Source organism: Patagioenas fasciata, chromosome 1 (genome assembly GCF_037038585.1).
Source record: "Patagioenas fasciata isolate bPatFas1 chromosome 1, bPatFas1.hap1, whole genome shotgun sequence".
NCBI classification, from domain to species: Eukaryota; Metazoa; Chordata; class Aves; order Columbiformes; family Columbidae; genus Patagioenas; species Patagioenas fasciata.
Genome location: NC_092520.1, coordinates 57,261,829 through 57,277,466, shown reverse-complemented (window position 1 = coordinate 57,277,466; position 15,638 = coordinate 57,261,829). Strand labels below are relative to the sequence as shown.

Genomic DNA, 15,638 nt, shown 5'->3' with positions numbered 1-15,638 from the left:
GAGGGGGAGAAACAGATAGCTGGTCTATTTGTAAAAATATTGGGAAGTGACACGTTTATAATAAATATAAACTCTACAGTCTATCCAGACACAGATTTCACCAGCACTACTCTCAGTTACAGCACACTTCACAAGATAAATTCAAAGAGCCACCACCAAGCTTTCTAAATCTCAAAAATAATTGAAATTTGGTTTGTACTATGGCATATTAACAAAGTATTTACCTTGCCTAATCGCTGATGCTCTTCAAAAGCAGAAATCAGTTCTTGTGCCCACTTTATTTTTTCAGGGTTCGGAGAGAACTGTTCCTGGACAACAGCAATTTGGTTGGGGTGAATCACCTGCTTACCTACAAAGAAGATTAATAACACCAGAATCATGCATCGACAAACAGATGTTCAAGCAAAATGTTCCAACCACTTGAGGCTCTCATATGCCTTGCAGACTTTCATCCTCTTTAACTAATTATTTTACTTGGTTTCTTCTATTTTTTAAACTGGCCAACAGGCAGACAGCCTTTTGCCATTTTTTTTAAGAATAAAAATATCTCGAGCTACGCTTGCATTCAATATTGTTTGAAAGAAGCCACGATTCTTTCTCCTCCCTCCCCATTTCAACCCATAGATCTTCTCTCAGTCTTTTCAGGTGCAATCGTTTGTCTCGGGCAGTCAATAACACTTTAGCATAATGCATCACTGAATTTTACTATATAAATAATAGCTCCAGTCGCATATAAAATAAGTTATATTAAAATGTATCCAGAAAATGAGATCTGAAGGAGGTAGCAAGCGATTTGCAGGACTGAAAAGTTACCAGGCACCTAAGCATCGTGCCCTAAATTCTCAGTATTGGTTTAGCATCATAAAATCCTCAATGTTGTTTAAACCATCGTTGCCATAGTTAGCAGTTGCAGGTAGGTTGCAACATTTATTTAGTCACCGGTATATTAAACAACTACCAGCAGTGCCCTGAAGTTTTATCAAGCACTTTTTTTTTTTTAATCCTTTATTGTATAGCTTATGTTAAGAAAATAAAAGTAGATGTTGCCTTTTTTTACTAGAGATTTTCAAATGTGAATAGACAACCACATAATCCGCTTCAATCTGTTATTGTATTTAGCTACCTTAAAACAAATACGCATCTAATTTGTTTGACAGTTTTAAAAGTGTAACATCTGACATTATGAGTTAATTTCTAAGGGAATTCCAGAGGCCAGTGTGATTTCTTGGGTTTCAAAGTGTTTCAGTAAAGAAAGGCTACCGTAATTCCCAGTTTCCTGTAGAATAAACGACTCTCCTCCCTGCCGGATAACAAAATGGGGTTTGGGGATGAGCCCGAGCTTGCAAACCTGCCACGAAGCCAGCAGCCTCCTGCCCACGGCAGGTCCCACGGCCACCCCATCCCGCCCCACGCTGCAGACAGATTTTTTGCGTGCAAGGAAAAGTTTGAAGCGTCAGGACCTAAGGAGGTTTCCTGCACATCAGGGGGGTCTGCTCCGATGTTCCCACTGACATGGAGCCAGCCGTACGTTAGGAATCAGCCCCTGGCTTGGTGTAAGAAGGGCTGTGAGAAGATACACCTATTTTAAATTAAATCACCTCTGAAAACAAAAACAAAGCAACGACAAATCAACCAAACGACAAAGCCTGGGATTACTTGGATCAGACTGCAGTGGGTCTGAGGGATAACCCAGAGTATAAACAAAATCGGGGGATGCAGCAGCACAATCTGCTTAATTTAATGAGCAAAGAAACAGTAGCTTTTAAGTGTTGCTACATTTCTTTACTCAAAAGCCATAAGTAACTCAATTTTATTTTATTTTCCATCAAACAACTTTTCATTTATGAACTTCAGGGCATCCAAATTTTCAGTTTGAAATTTCAATATGGGAACTATTTAAAAAATAGCTTATAATAATTAAAAGTTTTAAACTCAGTAAGAACTACGTTTTTTGAAATAAATGACACTGAGAGAATTTCCTTAACTAATGTGTTTTACGTGAGGTGTAATAAAATGTTTTTTAGTCAATTTAATCAAATGTCACCATTAATAAGATTATGATGTTCCTTATTTGTAATACAACAAATTCTCCTTGGATAAAGTACTAATTCTAAAATTGAAGGGTGTACAAATAATTCCTGCAAAATCCTAAGAAGCTTAACTTTCTGGGAAAAGTGTAGAATACATTTTAATCTACACTTGAAGTCAGGCTATAATTATAACAAAAATACAAATATTTATACGTGATTTTTTAAAGTGTAAAACATTTTCATAAAAATAATTTGCTTTTGATAAAGACATCTATAGCAGTAAGCTACGCTTTTAATCATGAAAACACTGCTGAACATTTTACAGAGAACAGGATCTAACTTTTGATTTATTGCACTCAGTTGATTTTTGTAACAGATTATGTATCCAAATAACTGTATAACAGACTTAATGCCATGCAGGAATGAAGCAAATATTTTAAACAGAATTGTTGTTATTGACAAGTTACTGAGAGAGTGCAAAATTGGAAGACATTAAAATTTATGACCATGAAATCCTTTTTACAGTACCACTTGATATATCGTGCTTTAAATCAATACCTGTCAAGTCTTTTAGGTAACTGTATGATGGTGTCATTTTAGTTCTCTACAAAAGAGAGGAAACCTATAGTGTTTCGTATTTATATCTGGCTTCTCAGCACGTAGCACAGGACTTTCTATAATGACTGAGTCAGCTGTTAAAGCTAATGGCAAAGTTTACTTAATTTTTTACATAAATATTCCTAAACCTGAGAACCATTTATATAGGCAACACACTGATTTGGAGTCCGCACATTGTGGTATTGTAAAACATATTGCCAGGTGTGTATGTGTGTGTGTGTGGTTATATAAATACCCACTCCCCCCATATTAAAAAAATATGTATATATAAATACAAGCATAAATATATTAAAATATACATATAAAAGAGCTATTACTTGTCTAAATTACTTTTGAAAACATTTGATTTTATATAAACACATTCGCTGAAGGAAAACAAGCTGCTTATAAGATAACTGGAAAAGAAAAATTTGTTACAATAACCAATGAGGGTCACAATAGTAAGTAAACAGCTGGTAAATGCTTCGTTATATTATTTCACTTGTTTAATCTTGAGTGAACATATTTGATTAGATTAAGGCAAATTCTGCTGGTCTAAATCTGAATATGGGAAAATCTATGGATATATATATCTTTGCTGAATATTCTAGATCTGCATTAGTTTTGAGGGTGGTGAATTTGGTCCTATGCATGCAACTAAATGTGTGTTCTCCAGTTAAGAGAGCAATTTAGAAATCTCGGTTCGTTTTAGTCCTGTTGATTTCAATGATTTTGATTCTTTGTGTAAAAGTAGCAGGAAGGGATTGTAAATATTTAAAAATAACAAGAATTGCATGTTTTTAACTTGTTATTAAGGTGACATTTCAGTATTCTACTCTCACATTACCAGAGACTGTCAGTGGCAAATACGATCTGTAGACTTCTGCTTTATACAAGGTCATGGATTAAGTTAAGACCTGTTTGTAATTTTCCATGATGAATACTAAATTGCAAATGTTAAAATGTTTCATTTCTGTAGTTTTGGAACAAAATGGTTTTGTTTTTAGTTTTGAAATGACATTTTATTTTCATCAAAACAAGCAACAAAAAGTGAAACATTTTGGATCAACCTCACTTTTTTTTTATTTTTTACCAAAAGCGCTATTTTGACTTAAACAGGTTGTATGGGTTTTTTTGTTGTCTTTTTTGTTGTTGTTGTTGTTGGTTCTTTTTGGTTTTGTTTTTATTTTGTGTGTGTGTGTGTGGTTTTTGTTGTGTTTTTTGTTTTGTTTTTTTCCCCCACCAAATCAGGAAAGTCAATATTGCCCCGTCTCTAATTATGGTTGGACTGGTTATCAGGCTGTTCGCTGGATTTTGGAAATGTGCTGATGGTAGTTGTGGAAAGGCAGGAGGCAAAGAGCCGGAGCTGTGAGTTCATCTTAGGGAAGTCTGTACCTTTTAAAGATCTTTACTCCTCATGAGATAAGGCAAGACATCTCTATGGCCAAGTCAGTGATTCACTTTACCCTATAAATTGCCACACATGACCTTTTAATTTGTCTCCTATCTGGACGCTGTCCCGATGTCAGACAACTTCCACCATAAAGTCAGTGGAGTCCAAACCACCATCAACATGGTTTATGCTGAGCATTTCTAAATTTCCTAAATTGGTAGCCTGAGTTAAGTGTTTAAATACACATTAAGCATTCAAAAAGAGTGCTCTCAAAGGTGCTAAGCATCTGCAGCTCCATCTTCTGTCAACAGGAGGTTCAGATGCTTATGCTTTTTCAAAAATCAAGCCTTTCCTGAAGCTAGGAAATATTGGTCGAGATTAGGTGGCCATCAGCAGGTGCTACCATTCAGGAGCTCTATTATCTTCCCAACTTCAATCACAGATGACTGAAGGGTGGAAGTCCACATGGACGTGGATAATGTAGCTGTGAGGAGCTAACTGTTTTGCCTCCAAAACAAGATCCGGTTTTGCAAACGTTGAAGCTCAGCAGACAGTAAGGCAGTTTGTGCTGAAGAGCATCGATCTCTATTCTTTTACTGGCACGTCAAGATGACTTAAAAGAATACTTGGTTTATTAGATTATTTTGCTCGGTGCTTTAAGATCATATACCACTAACTGTAAAAATGTAGTTTGCTAGATGGCATCAGCTAGAACCATGCCCTTGGTGACAAAAACCCAAGAGATGGGGTTTTTGTTCTTGTTGTATGTATATCCTGAATGATGGTCAGAGACAATGTAAAATGTTGGTCCTGTATGCTAGAACTCTCTAATGCATGTGCGAAATGGCTGATTTCTGTTGCAAAACCCCAGTCTTTGGTGGCTGCACTGTCCCACCAGGGTGTCTGAGTGACCTGGGCCAGCCATCAGAGAGTAACAGGCTGCTATACAGGACGCTGGGGCAAGGAGCCTGCTGCTCTTACTGTCTGCCAGTGCCTGTGGGTGTCACCAGCACTTACTGGGAGGGGAGCCAGGAGATGAAAAACAATCAAAGAAAAAAATTAAAAAAAACCAACCACCTTTTCCCCTAGCAATTAGCATTTGAGATTTGCTTCTCAATTCCTTTGCCTAAAAAAAATATTTGTGATCCAAATATTTTACAAAGCAACTGTAGAGTGGCCGTGGCAGAGCACAGTGTCGCCTTTCCCCTGCTCTATGATGTGAGGAATCACTGCACGGCCTCTGCCCCAACTTCTCTTCAGAAAATAGTCACACGCTTCATGGGATGCGGTTTTAAAAAGCAGGCTGTGAATTTTCAGGCAAAATGTCCAGCCTCGATTTTAAAGGTCCTAATAAACATAAAAGAGCTTGGTGTTACTGAGTTTTTCAATAAATGACCTGAAATAAAAACCAAGTTATTCATCTGAGTGGCAGTAAATATAGCAATATATTTAAATTGAAGAAGCTATGCATTATTTTGAGACACCGGCAGAAAGCCATACCAGTGAATCCCATTAAGGCACCTTCTCTTGATTGCTTGCGGAGCCCCTCTTCATCTCGGAAATCGATGTAAACAAGGTCTATTGCTTGAAGGCCAAATGCCTTTGCTGTGACTATTATTTTTTGCCTGGCATATAGAATATCGTGAGTTTCCTTACTGCTTGTTGCACCTACGAAAACAATGAAAACAAAGAAAAGCTGACAAGAGTGTTTAAAACCTTTCTATTTAAATATTTCCTATGTAAAAAAACCAACACTTTTGAGATTTCATTTAACCAATTCAGAAAACAAAAGAGGGGTTGCAAGGCTATATTGTCGAAACAATACTCTTATGAGGAAAAACCTGAAAGTTGCTTTAGCAAAACAAAAAAAGCTCTCTTTAAGCACTAGATTATAAAATTCAGATTTTGCTACAGTTCAAATCAGAAGTTGTAAGCCTGAAGTCAGTGGGAATTTTGGCTGCTAAGGACTGTGAAGTTGGGACTAACATGAAGTAATTATTTGATTACAGTATTTACTGTATGTACAGTGAGAAGCATTACAGCAAAAGAAGCTTTATACAAATTGATATACTGGGTACAACTAAATGGTTAAAAAATTCACACTGAGAATAGAATTGCACTTGCCCTGGTTGTGATTCTTGTCACAACTGATGTCCTAAGCTGAATATTTAAGCTTTAGTATTTGGATGAAAAATGACGGTAGATGACTTCTGAGAAGAAGCAAAAGTATTCATGAGACTTCATGCACTCACAGGGCACCAGTTAAGCAATGTGCTCATGTGAAGGCTGATGTGAAAAAATAAAACAATAATAATAATAATAATAGTATGTTCCCTTTACTTAGGGTCACTATTTACACACAGTTTTCCAGTTTTTATTATTTTACTAAAGCAAAGCTATTTTTTTACATTAACGTACTTATTTTTAATGTAAATGTTGATAGCTCTGAAGTATTATCTATAAACTGAATCACATTACTAAGGTCGTAAGCGGCCGCTCATAAAAGCTATTTTGAAATACTTTTTATTTTTGAGGAAGACTAATAGTGCTTTCACACAAATAGGCGACTCTCTTGACATGGGACATATTTAAAGTAAATTTATGAAAGCAAAATGTATCAGGAGAGTACTTGTGCATGATGTCAAAAGCCTGACAGACAATTGTCTGCAAAACCATGACAAAGCAGACACTGGAATTTTAGGACTTCAAATGCAGTTCTTAGAAGCATGTGCATGTTTCTTATGGATATCATATTTTTATACAATTTCAGTGACTCAACAGTTTTTTCGTTTTATTTTGGTTTTGTTTTCCATTAACTTCTGGTACTGCATGGCAAGAAGTGCAAGAAAGTGTCAGCGCACTGTAACACACAGGGACCACGTTTTAATTTCCCAGTGATACATTCTGCATTGAAAAAAAATTAAGGGGAAAAGTGGAAGTGTAGAATTCAGAATCCAGCATTGACATTACTTTCATAATCGCTGCCGGTAAAGCAATGGCCATAAGTCACATCGGGCTCCTCCGATGCAAAAGCCAGACATTAACATTTATAGCAAACAGACAGGTAACAACCTATGCTGGCACGGAAATCCTCTCCTCCAAAGACGACTGCGTCCAAATGAAAGCCAACCTGGGATCCTGTTTTCAGTGCTTCTTCACAGACAGCCTTCAAATGAGAACAGAACGTTAATTTCTACAGAAATGCAGGATGCAGAGAGACTAAGAGGATATTACAGCAACTCTGTGTTACCAAAACCCTTCAGCTAAAATTGCTCCTATTAAGCAAAGCCATTGCAGGTGTTTGTGCACAGTGCTTTAAAATGACTCAGCAAAAGAGAAAACATTATCTTTCCCTAAGCACCTCTATGCCTAGGCTGTGTAAATATAGGACATCGTAGCAGATTTCCCACCAATTGATTGACATCGGGTTATTACTGTGATTGGTACTTCAGGTATTTATGTAATAATATGAAACAAAGCATTTGTCAAATATTGCTTAAAACCAAATGAGAAGTATTAAATTTGATTATTTTGCCACGTAATATATCTGCACGAGAAAAAAAAATCACAATATCTTTAAATAAATAAATAATTCGAATGGTTTAAAATGGTTGTGAATTCCTTATAGGATATAAGGATTCCTTATAGGATTGCTAATTTAAAGCCTTCTGCTACGTATAACTAAGAAGTAGGTAAGGAAGTTAAAAATGCAACAAGTGCTGCAGAAAAGTATTACAATAAAAGCAAGGAAAAATTAGCTGCCGTAGCTATTCTGTGAAGAAGCGCATTTCCAAAATATTACTATTTTATATCAATGTTTGGAAAATATTTATATTTCTAAGGCTAAGGTACACACAGAGAGAGAGAGATGTAATTATAAGCTATACTGGTGTGTGCAGCTGGTGCGACAAGAAATTATTCTTAACCAGAGTTCTTTAAAAGGCAACTCTCCTGCCAACATCAGGAGCTGCAATATTAAAAATTGCACTATAAAATAGCGTAGGTGAATAAAAAAACCTCAGCCAGTTTCAAATACGATTTAATTCTGTGTATGCACACGAAAGAGGAGCATGTCTGTTCAGTTACTGCTTTATTACGTTCCCAGATACGTTAGCGTGTGTTGTAAGATAAATGGCTGTATCAAACGAGCAGGCTGCCTGAGAGGGCCGCCGGTATTTCTGGAGGTACTTCTGATGTGTGTGTCCTCAGCTGGTCCCAAACTTTTCCCTTAGAGCTTGGGCGGGGAACATTGAATTCCTGGTGCAGGCACGAGATCTTCCATTTTCGTTACCACACTGCTTCACCTTTCTGACAAACCTGGACTTGACAGTAAAGGTTGGGGAGCGATTTATATGAAAATGCACTTAAAAATGATCTAAAATGACCCTAAGAAAGGAGCACCTTCTTCAGATATTGCCTGTTTTCCAAGTTAATTATACTTCTAATCTTAGCATTAAACACTCCATCATATACACAAAAAATACTACAACATGAAATCTGGTTGGAATGTTATCAGTAGAAACCATTATAAAGATACCAGTTTAGCAATAAGGAAGTGATGATGATTCTTTTTTCTAATTAAACATTATACAAAAGTCCAGTTCGACAGCTACTAAATAGCCAAGTGTATTGCAACACTGTGGGTATTTCAAATATTTGGAGAAGCACGTTTCTACTCCAAGTGTATTAAAAGTGATAACAGCAATGCAGAGAGATTTTGTTATTTGGCATGGGCTATCTGGAACTGTTCTGTCACTGAAATATTTTGAATTTATGAAGGTCTTCAGTATGCAAACACGAGAGTTAAATATACAGATGTTTCAGGGGACTGAAAAATACGTTTAGTGTTTTTTAATCTCTCTTCCTTGCTGCAATTAGGAGGAGACTGGGGAGTATTCTGCTCATCCTAGTTTGCTGAGATGGCAAAACATGAACACTTCAAGACCTGCTTACCTTAAAATTGAGCAAGCCCACTGCAGTTTCCACAAACGGGATAAAATTCATTGGTTCTACAAGTGTTCGGCCTTTTAGGTGATGTGAGAATTTGTCTGAAAACTAAAACTTGACAGAATGAGCTATCAGAGAGAAAAGAGAGAGGAAAAAACAAAAAAGAACAGCCTACATGTATATATAACACAGCAAATTTTCACCTGCCTGTAACAACAACCCTTCCCACCCTAAAACCTTATAATTAAAAAAATTAAACCGGTTTTTAACAGGGCCTGCAATTTGAAACTGCAGCATTCCCATACATTTCTAAGTTCGGAGGCTGGTTTGCAAAAAAAAAATCCAGGCTTAGCACCTCTCACCCTGGCTTAGTGAAATGCAAATCTGCGGGCCCTGGAAAACAATGAAGTGCTGCTGTACCTGAGGTCCGGTTTTGTTTCAGGTCCAGCACTGCCATCACTGGAAGTGCTCCCCAGCCTTCTAAGTGGCATCCGTATTATTCATTACGGCACCGTTACCCTTTTGTTCAATAGGCTTTTCTTCATAATTTTTTAGCTTACCTAGGAAGGCCTTAAAAAGGAAGTTTAATTCTTTGAAGACCAAAGCTTGCCAATTTTTTCCATGAGACCAGTTCACAGCTAGCTCTGAGCTGCCAGTGGGGTAGCCCAAATTCCAAAATCTATCATCTGGAAACATACAAAAGCTCTTGCACAGATTTTTCCCCTTTCAAAAGGGGAAAAAAAAAAAAAGAAAAAAAAAAGAAAAAAAAAAGGGGGGGAAAAAACCCTCAGCGCTATATTGTAAATCTATTATGTCTGTCCAGATCGCGTAATTTGTGCAGAGATAAACATAACGCAGGTGTGGCAAAAATATGTTAGTAAATAAAGACAAAAATAACATATGCATATATTTTAAATTTAAGGAATATTCTACTATTAATGGATATCAAAGGAAAGGGAATTTTAATCATCTCTCCATTCAGTCTCAGTTGGGTAAATCATATCTAAGAGATTTGCATAAATATAAACCATCAAAGACTTTTCATCTTCAAAGGGGGTTTCAAGACCCTATAAGCTTTGTACTGTAATCATTGCAGGTCACAACCCTGCAGGAATAAGGCTGCTATGGCAACATAAAAAACTAATGCTTAAGGCTTAGCATAATATTCTGACTAATAGAAAGGAAACTCATTTTAAAAGCTGGCAGCCTATTTACCAGAAGCTGGATTAGAGGTGTTATTTCCCCTTTTAGCTTCCCCCAACCACCCCTCCCCAAAAGAAGGAAAATCTAATCACCCAGATCTTGAAAAAAAGCTTTCCAGCAATTTGCAGTAACTTTACAATTAGGCCAAAATAAATCACAGCTTTCTTCTGCCCTTCCCAACCCCGCTACGCATCGTCACCGTGGCTCTCTCTGTAACTTTTCTTTGGAGAAGAGAATTCCACCCAAAAATGCGCAAGGAGGAAAAAGAAAAAAAATCAATGCATTTCGCATTTGTGAGGGTACAGTATGGGAGGTACTACAGTGACAGAAAACAGTAAACTTCATGCAGACGATGAGGTAATAAAATGGCATCAGTGTATATTCGTGAGACTTCTATCTGTTTTTTATTTTTTAAGTGAAAAAAAAAGTAAGAAGTGCTACTGTGTTTGTATTTTAGATGCAAGTTAAAGCTCTTCTTTTAATTTAAAATATTCTAAAAGTCACACTCCTGGGATTTTTTTCTATCTTTTGTTTTGAAGGTAAACAAACGAAAAAAAGCGCATTTAATTAAATATTGTCTCCCTTCCTCTCCCTTTAAAAAAAAATGCAATGAGCACCAATACAAAAGGTAACAAGTGGAGAACTTTCAATTAATTTATTTTTTTTTTTTCAAAGGAGACGATTAAATGTTTCCGGCCCACTAAAGTGTTCATTTCAGGGAGAAAAGGGAAAAAAAAAAAACAACAAAAAAAAAAAGAAGGCGGAGGGAAAAAAAACCCACAAAGCTTGGGGAGGGGATGAAGTAGCAAGGCCTCAGCAATTCTTTCAATTCCAGTGCACACCCAATAGTGTGTCGGGAAGAATGCACACTGGTCGGGATTTGTGGGAGAATTGTCCCGCCACAAAGGAGGGAGAGTTACGCTTGTTATAGTCCAATAAGCCATGCCAGTCAAACAAGTACCCACACTAGGGACAAAAGGAAAGCAAGAGATTCTCACACAAAAGAAAACAAGTAAGCCCATCTTTTAGTTGTGCATCAGCCTCCAGGTTTTTTGCTGCACATAAATAAAAATGAAGTGGGGGGGGAGGTTGTGGGGTGGGGTGGGGGGAAATAAACAGCTTCTGGGAGGGTGAAAAATCACGCCGGGGTGAATTTTGGGAGGATTGGGGTAAAGAAGGCAGCCGTGTTAAGCAGAGCGCTTTCTTTGTGTGCAAAGGTTGGGCAAAGTGAGAGGGGAGCACAAGGTGGGCGGCGAGGCAGAAGTTTTTGGGGCTGGCTTGTTTCCCGCAAAGGAAATCAAAGTTGGCGAGAAGGAAGGTGGAAGGGGATGAGCGGACAAAGAGCCCCCCGTGTCCCACCTCCCCGCAAAACCTGCGTGGTGGCAGCCAGGGCCCTGCCATTTTGGAAGCATGAATATTCATTACTGACAAGTTACGTCTAACACTTACACGGCTGTAAACCCTGAGAGGTATATTCTGGTTAATTTAATTAAATGTTGGTGGAAGGGGACGGTATCCTTTGCATTGCGAGCGGCGGAGGCCGAAGGGGCAGAGCCACAGAACGGATGGGGCTCGTCACGTTCCCAACGTGTTTGCTCAGTTGTGCGCTCATGCCCGATCTTGAGGGTTTGATCAAGGTTAGATGCTGAGATTAAAATAGATCCTAATGCGTCTGCCTGCCTTTCATCACAGCTTGCATGCGTGCTAGTTGCTCGGCTAGCGGTTTGCGAAAATATAGAAGTGAATAATTATGTATTATTCCCTTACTGCTACGTTACAGAAATAATGGTATATCTAAACAAATGTCCCTCTTTTCTTGACAATTAAAACAATTATAGCATAATTAGGCCTATTTCAAAGTTTTCTTAAGTAATTTGACATGCCAACCATTTACATTTCAGGTTTTTATTGGCTGAAAAGTCAGTCGTGAAACACAAACACACCTGTCAGCAATTAAAAAGGAAGAAATAGAGAACTGTTCAGGAAATAATATCTGTGCTAATTAAAAACACTGGTTAAAAGCTTCCTGTTTGTTCCTCCAGTTGCCCCAAGGAGTGACCTTCCCCCCAACTCATTTTTTCATATGTCGCTAACATGGTTTCCACAACTCCTGCTTACAATACACGTAACTAAGGGTTATGGACAGAAACACTAGTTTTGTTTGTTAGGATAGTTAGAGAAGAGTCAGATATTATATTTTTTTATAAAATATTCTGATATCAATATTGGTTCTTTGTTGACTGTGGGAGAAATAAATCTGTTTTCTTTATAAATGCAAGGTGTTCCGCGTATGCTTTTTGTATAGCACATCTTACACACACTTAAATGGATGCATTTCACAATTACCTTAGCCAAGCAACAACACAATATGTTATTTGCAGCCTTCCTCATAACTCAGAGTCATTCATCTCTATGCTTGTGTGAACTTGGCCCAACAGCTTCAGACAAAAGCTACTGTGTTGTTGGTACTCACCCATCTTATTTCTTCAACATTTTCAACCTTTGGCAGCATCATGCTTGAAGGAAGGGTCTTGGACTGCAGAAGCACCTCTAGATCTTCTTCTGCAAGACCGCTGGACACAGAGTTAATCCTCACACACTTTTCGGCATGGCCAAGGTCAACCTCTTCAAGGGTTTTCACAACTGTCAGTCTTGCTTCCCTCTGCAATGTATATGTGTTTAAAGGCACAAGAAAAGCAAAAGAAAGCTTATTTTCTATTGACAGAAAAGTGCACCAAGCAGAAAACTTGTTGAAATGATGTGGGGAAAAAGTTAGACAGCCAGTATACTGGTGTCCCCAAAATCTCTGTCACCCTTAGACATTTACTGAAGCAGTCATCACCAGCACCTCGCAATTTTGCCTTCTTAATTTCTTTATAACTAGTAAATAAAATGCTCAGGTTAGATGTCCAAGTATTTCCACACCACCACCTGTAGAAAACATGACTTTTGTGTCCACTATTACTGAACATGTCTAACAAACACAATTATTTATACTAATCACATGTTGCACTAAATAGCTGCATTCACAGAAATGGGATGTTAATACATTTGCATAAAACAATTTTTGTAATTCATCTTTGTATTGCCTGTGTTATAATAAAACAGCATGCATGTCACTAGCACAGATGTACGTCTACTTCTCTGGTTTTGCTATATCAGTCTTCCTTTTCTCCATGTACCCAAAGTGTATTAAAGCCCATAGTACAGTTCACAATTCGCATGAGAAAACAATGTCAAAGCAACTTGTAGATTTTTCTTGAGCCAAGTAAAAAGCTATAGTGCCAGCATAAAATAAATCTCCAAGGACATGTGTTTCTGATGGCTGTTCGCTAATTTTTGTTAATGTGAATTTACAAATCTGTTTACTATTTGATTTGTATGAAGAATACTTCCATGCTTCTCTGAAACGAAACACTTTTCTTGGCCTGGAGAAGAAGAGGGGAGGGGCAATGAGGGTGCTGGGCTCCCCGTTCCTGCCAACTGCAGTTTCAACCCCAAATTCCTACCACTCGCCAACAGCCCCTAACAAATTTGCATTGTCAAAATGCACACTTATCAAAAGTAATTTCATTTGTGAAGAGTTTTTATGGGGCTAATAAAACTTTAAAGCTCCTGACTCATGGGGAGGTTCAGGAACAACTTTTAACAATACGCAGTCGCTGAATAGAGATGCTTTTCAAGAAAACAGGCAAACTCAAGGGGGGAAAAAAAAAAGGAATCATCAAAGTTAATATCCAGGGTAATACCAATCAGTGAGATGGCACATGACAGTAGATTTAAACCAGACGGATGCAAATCTCTGCCGGCGAGAGGGGCAAAGGCGGTTTCCCAATGTGGTCTGAGTTAAACAGCGCGAGGGAACAGTAGCTTACAGTTGTCAGCTCCCATCAGAACAGGGGCTCCCAGGCCAGCTTGCGACAGCCCTGCAGTGTACTGATTTACAGGGCTGGGACCCCCCGATAATTAGGCTAAGTTTGGAGAGAAAAAGCAACTGATGGCTCTAACCGGTTAAAAGGAAAGGAATAATGAAGCAGAAAGTTAATGAAACCTGAAGCAAGCAGCCTTCGGCTTGGGGCTACGAGCCGTGCTCCTCTGGAGGCTGGGAGCATATGCCCCGTAATCGGCCAGACGGGAACGCGGCGCACGTGTCCGCACCCCTGCACCGCCATCGAGGGGCACGTTCGGAGGTAATCTCTGGAAAATACGAGCTGAAAATGTTCGAACTGCTGTGAATGGGCTCTGGCTGGGGCCATTAGGAAAGCCACACAAAGATGCATGCGGTTTACTACAAACACGTCCAGCTGGAAGACAGCTCCGGTGCACAGCCGTCTGAAATAGTCCTTCCGAACTAGGTAAACCGAACCATATGATGCCATTACCGCGCGATACAAATCCCTTCTCCAGACGGGGGGTAATGGGTTTCTAGGGCTGGGCCGAAAGCTTCTGGATATGATGCAGAAGCGTAGCTTCAAAACGTGCTCCAAAACAATTTATGCTTTTACTTAAAGTCAGATTATCACCGTTTCAGTATATACTGATCCAATTTGCAAAAGAAAGATCTCCCCAAATTATCCACTAAGGCACCATCCACTTCCAACTGAAGGCACATATCTAGCAAATTTACAGCTAAATTTGTTACGATTTTTTTCAGATTGCAATAATGAGCAGTAGACGGTCTCATTAGCGATTTTTCTGCTCAGGCTGCAAACTCCCTTCCCAAAAAGACAGATCGTGTCTTTCTAGGTATATTTCCATACAAAACACTTATTAACAGGCTGTTGCTGTTATCAATTTACATAAACTAAATGTGCAGCCCTCTGGTACGTATCCCAAAAATAACCAACAACTTCACTGAATTCATACCAACCAACAAACATGGGGAGGGGGTTGTTGTTTTTTCCCATATTTTAATAGAAAATATGTTGCTATGTTAGTTAACACACCCATGCCATCTGTTGGGTTGAGAATTGATGCATTTTCGTAGAACCACTACGTTTATATCTGTCTGCCTAGATACCCCGGGAATGGAAATGTTTCCTTTCCACGATAAAATACTTCTGGTCACTATAGTTTCTACATCAGGGTTTAATTTACATTTTTAATTGCGGGACAAACTGAGAGGACCTGGTAGTCTAAGTCAGAGCTTGTGAGGGGTTTGACTCGGTGCCCACCCTTCCTACAACAGAGAAATTCCCAGTGATGTTAGTGGGGTATATCAAGTTCCCTACACGGCTTCCAATAAAACATTTCATGGGTAAATAAAAAATGTACTAAAATCTCTGACTAAATGTTCTAAAAACATGGAGAAAAGGGAGAGCCCTTTCTGACTCATTACGCAGTGAAATGTAGATGGTATTCTTAGAGTGGGGTCCACGCAAAAGCTAAAATTTTAAGCTAGGTAAACTACTTCAACATCATACTAGTAAAGAAAAAAGTAGTCCTTCATACAATAATTTCTTTATAGC

The 15,638-nt window shown here is 38.3% G+C and overlaps 1 protein-coding gene and 1 long non-coding RNA gene across 3 annotated transcripts in view; one reads left to right on the top strand and one right to left on the bottom strand.

The window, feature by feature from the left end:
* The window catches only part of LOC139827630 (uncharacterized), a 44,481-nt gene extending 43,925 nt beyond the window's left edge, over window positions 1-556 (top strand). The window contains exon 3 of the long non-coding RNA XR_011738507.1: window positions 290-556. This is a non-coding gene — a long non-coding RNA (uncharacterized lncRNA). The remainder of the gene's footprint in view (window positions 1-289) is intronic.
* CLYBL (citramalyl-CoA lyase) overlaps window positions 1-15,638 on the bottom strand; it is a 179,669-nt gene that overhangs the window by 16,260 nt on the left and 147,771 nt on the right. Inside the window, exons 3-7 of one of the 2 annotated variants that reach the window (XM_065847709.2) lie at window positions 12,644-12,832; window positions 8,974-9,075; window positions 7,093-7,186; window positions 5,521-5,688; window positions 225-349 (exon numbers count right to left, since the gene is read on the bottom strand). In XM_065847709.2, coding sequence (XP_065703781.2) covers window positions 225-349; window positions 5,521-5,688; window positions 7,093-7,186; window positions 8,974-9,075; window positions 12,644-12,832 — 678 coding nt within the window. The remainder of the gene's footprint in view (window positions 1-224; window positions 350-5,520; window positions 5,689-7,092; window positions 7,187-8,973; window positions 9,076-12,643; window positions 12,833-15,638) is intronic. The other variant, XM_071807024.1, reaches the window with a different exon arrangement.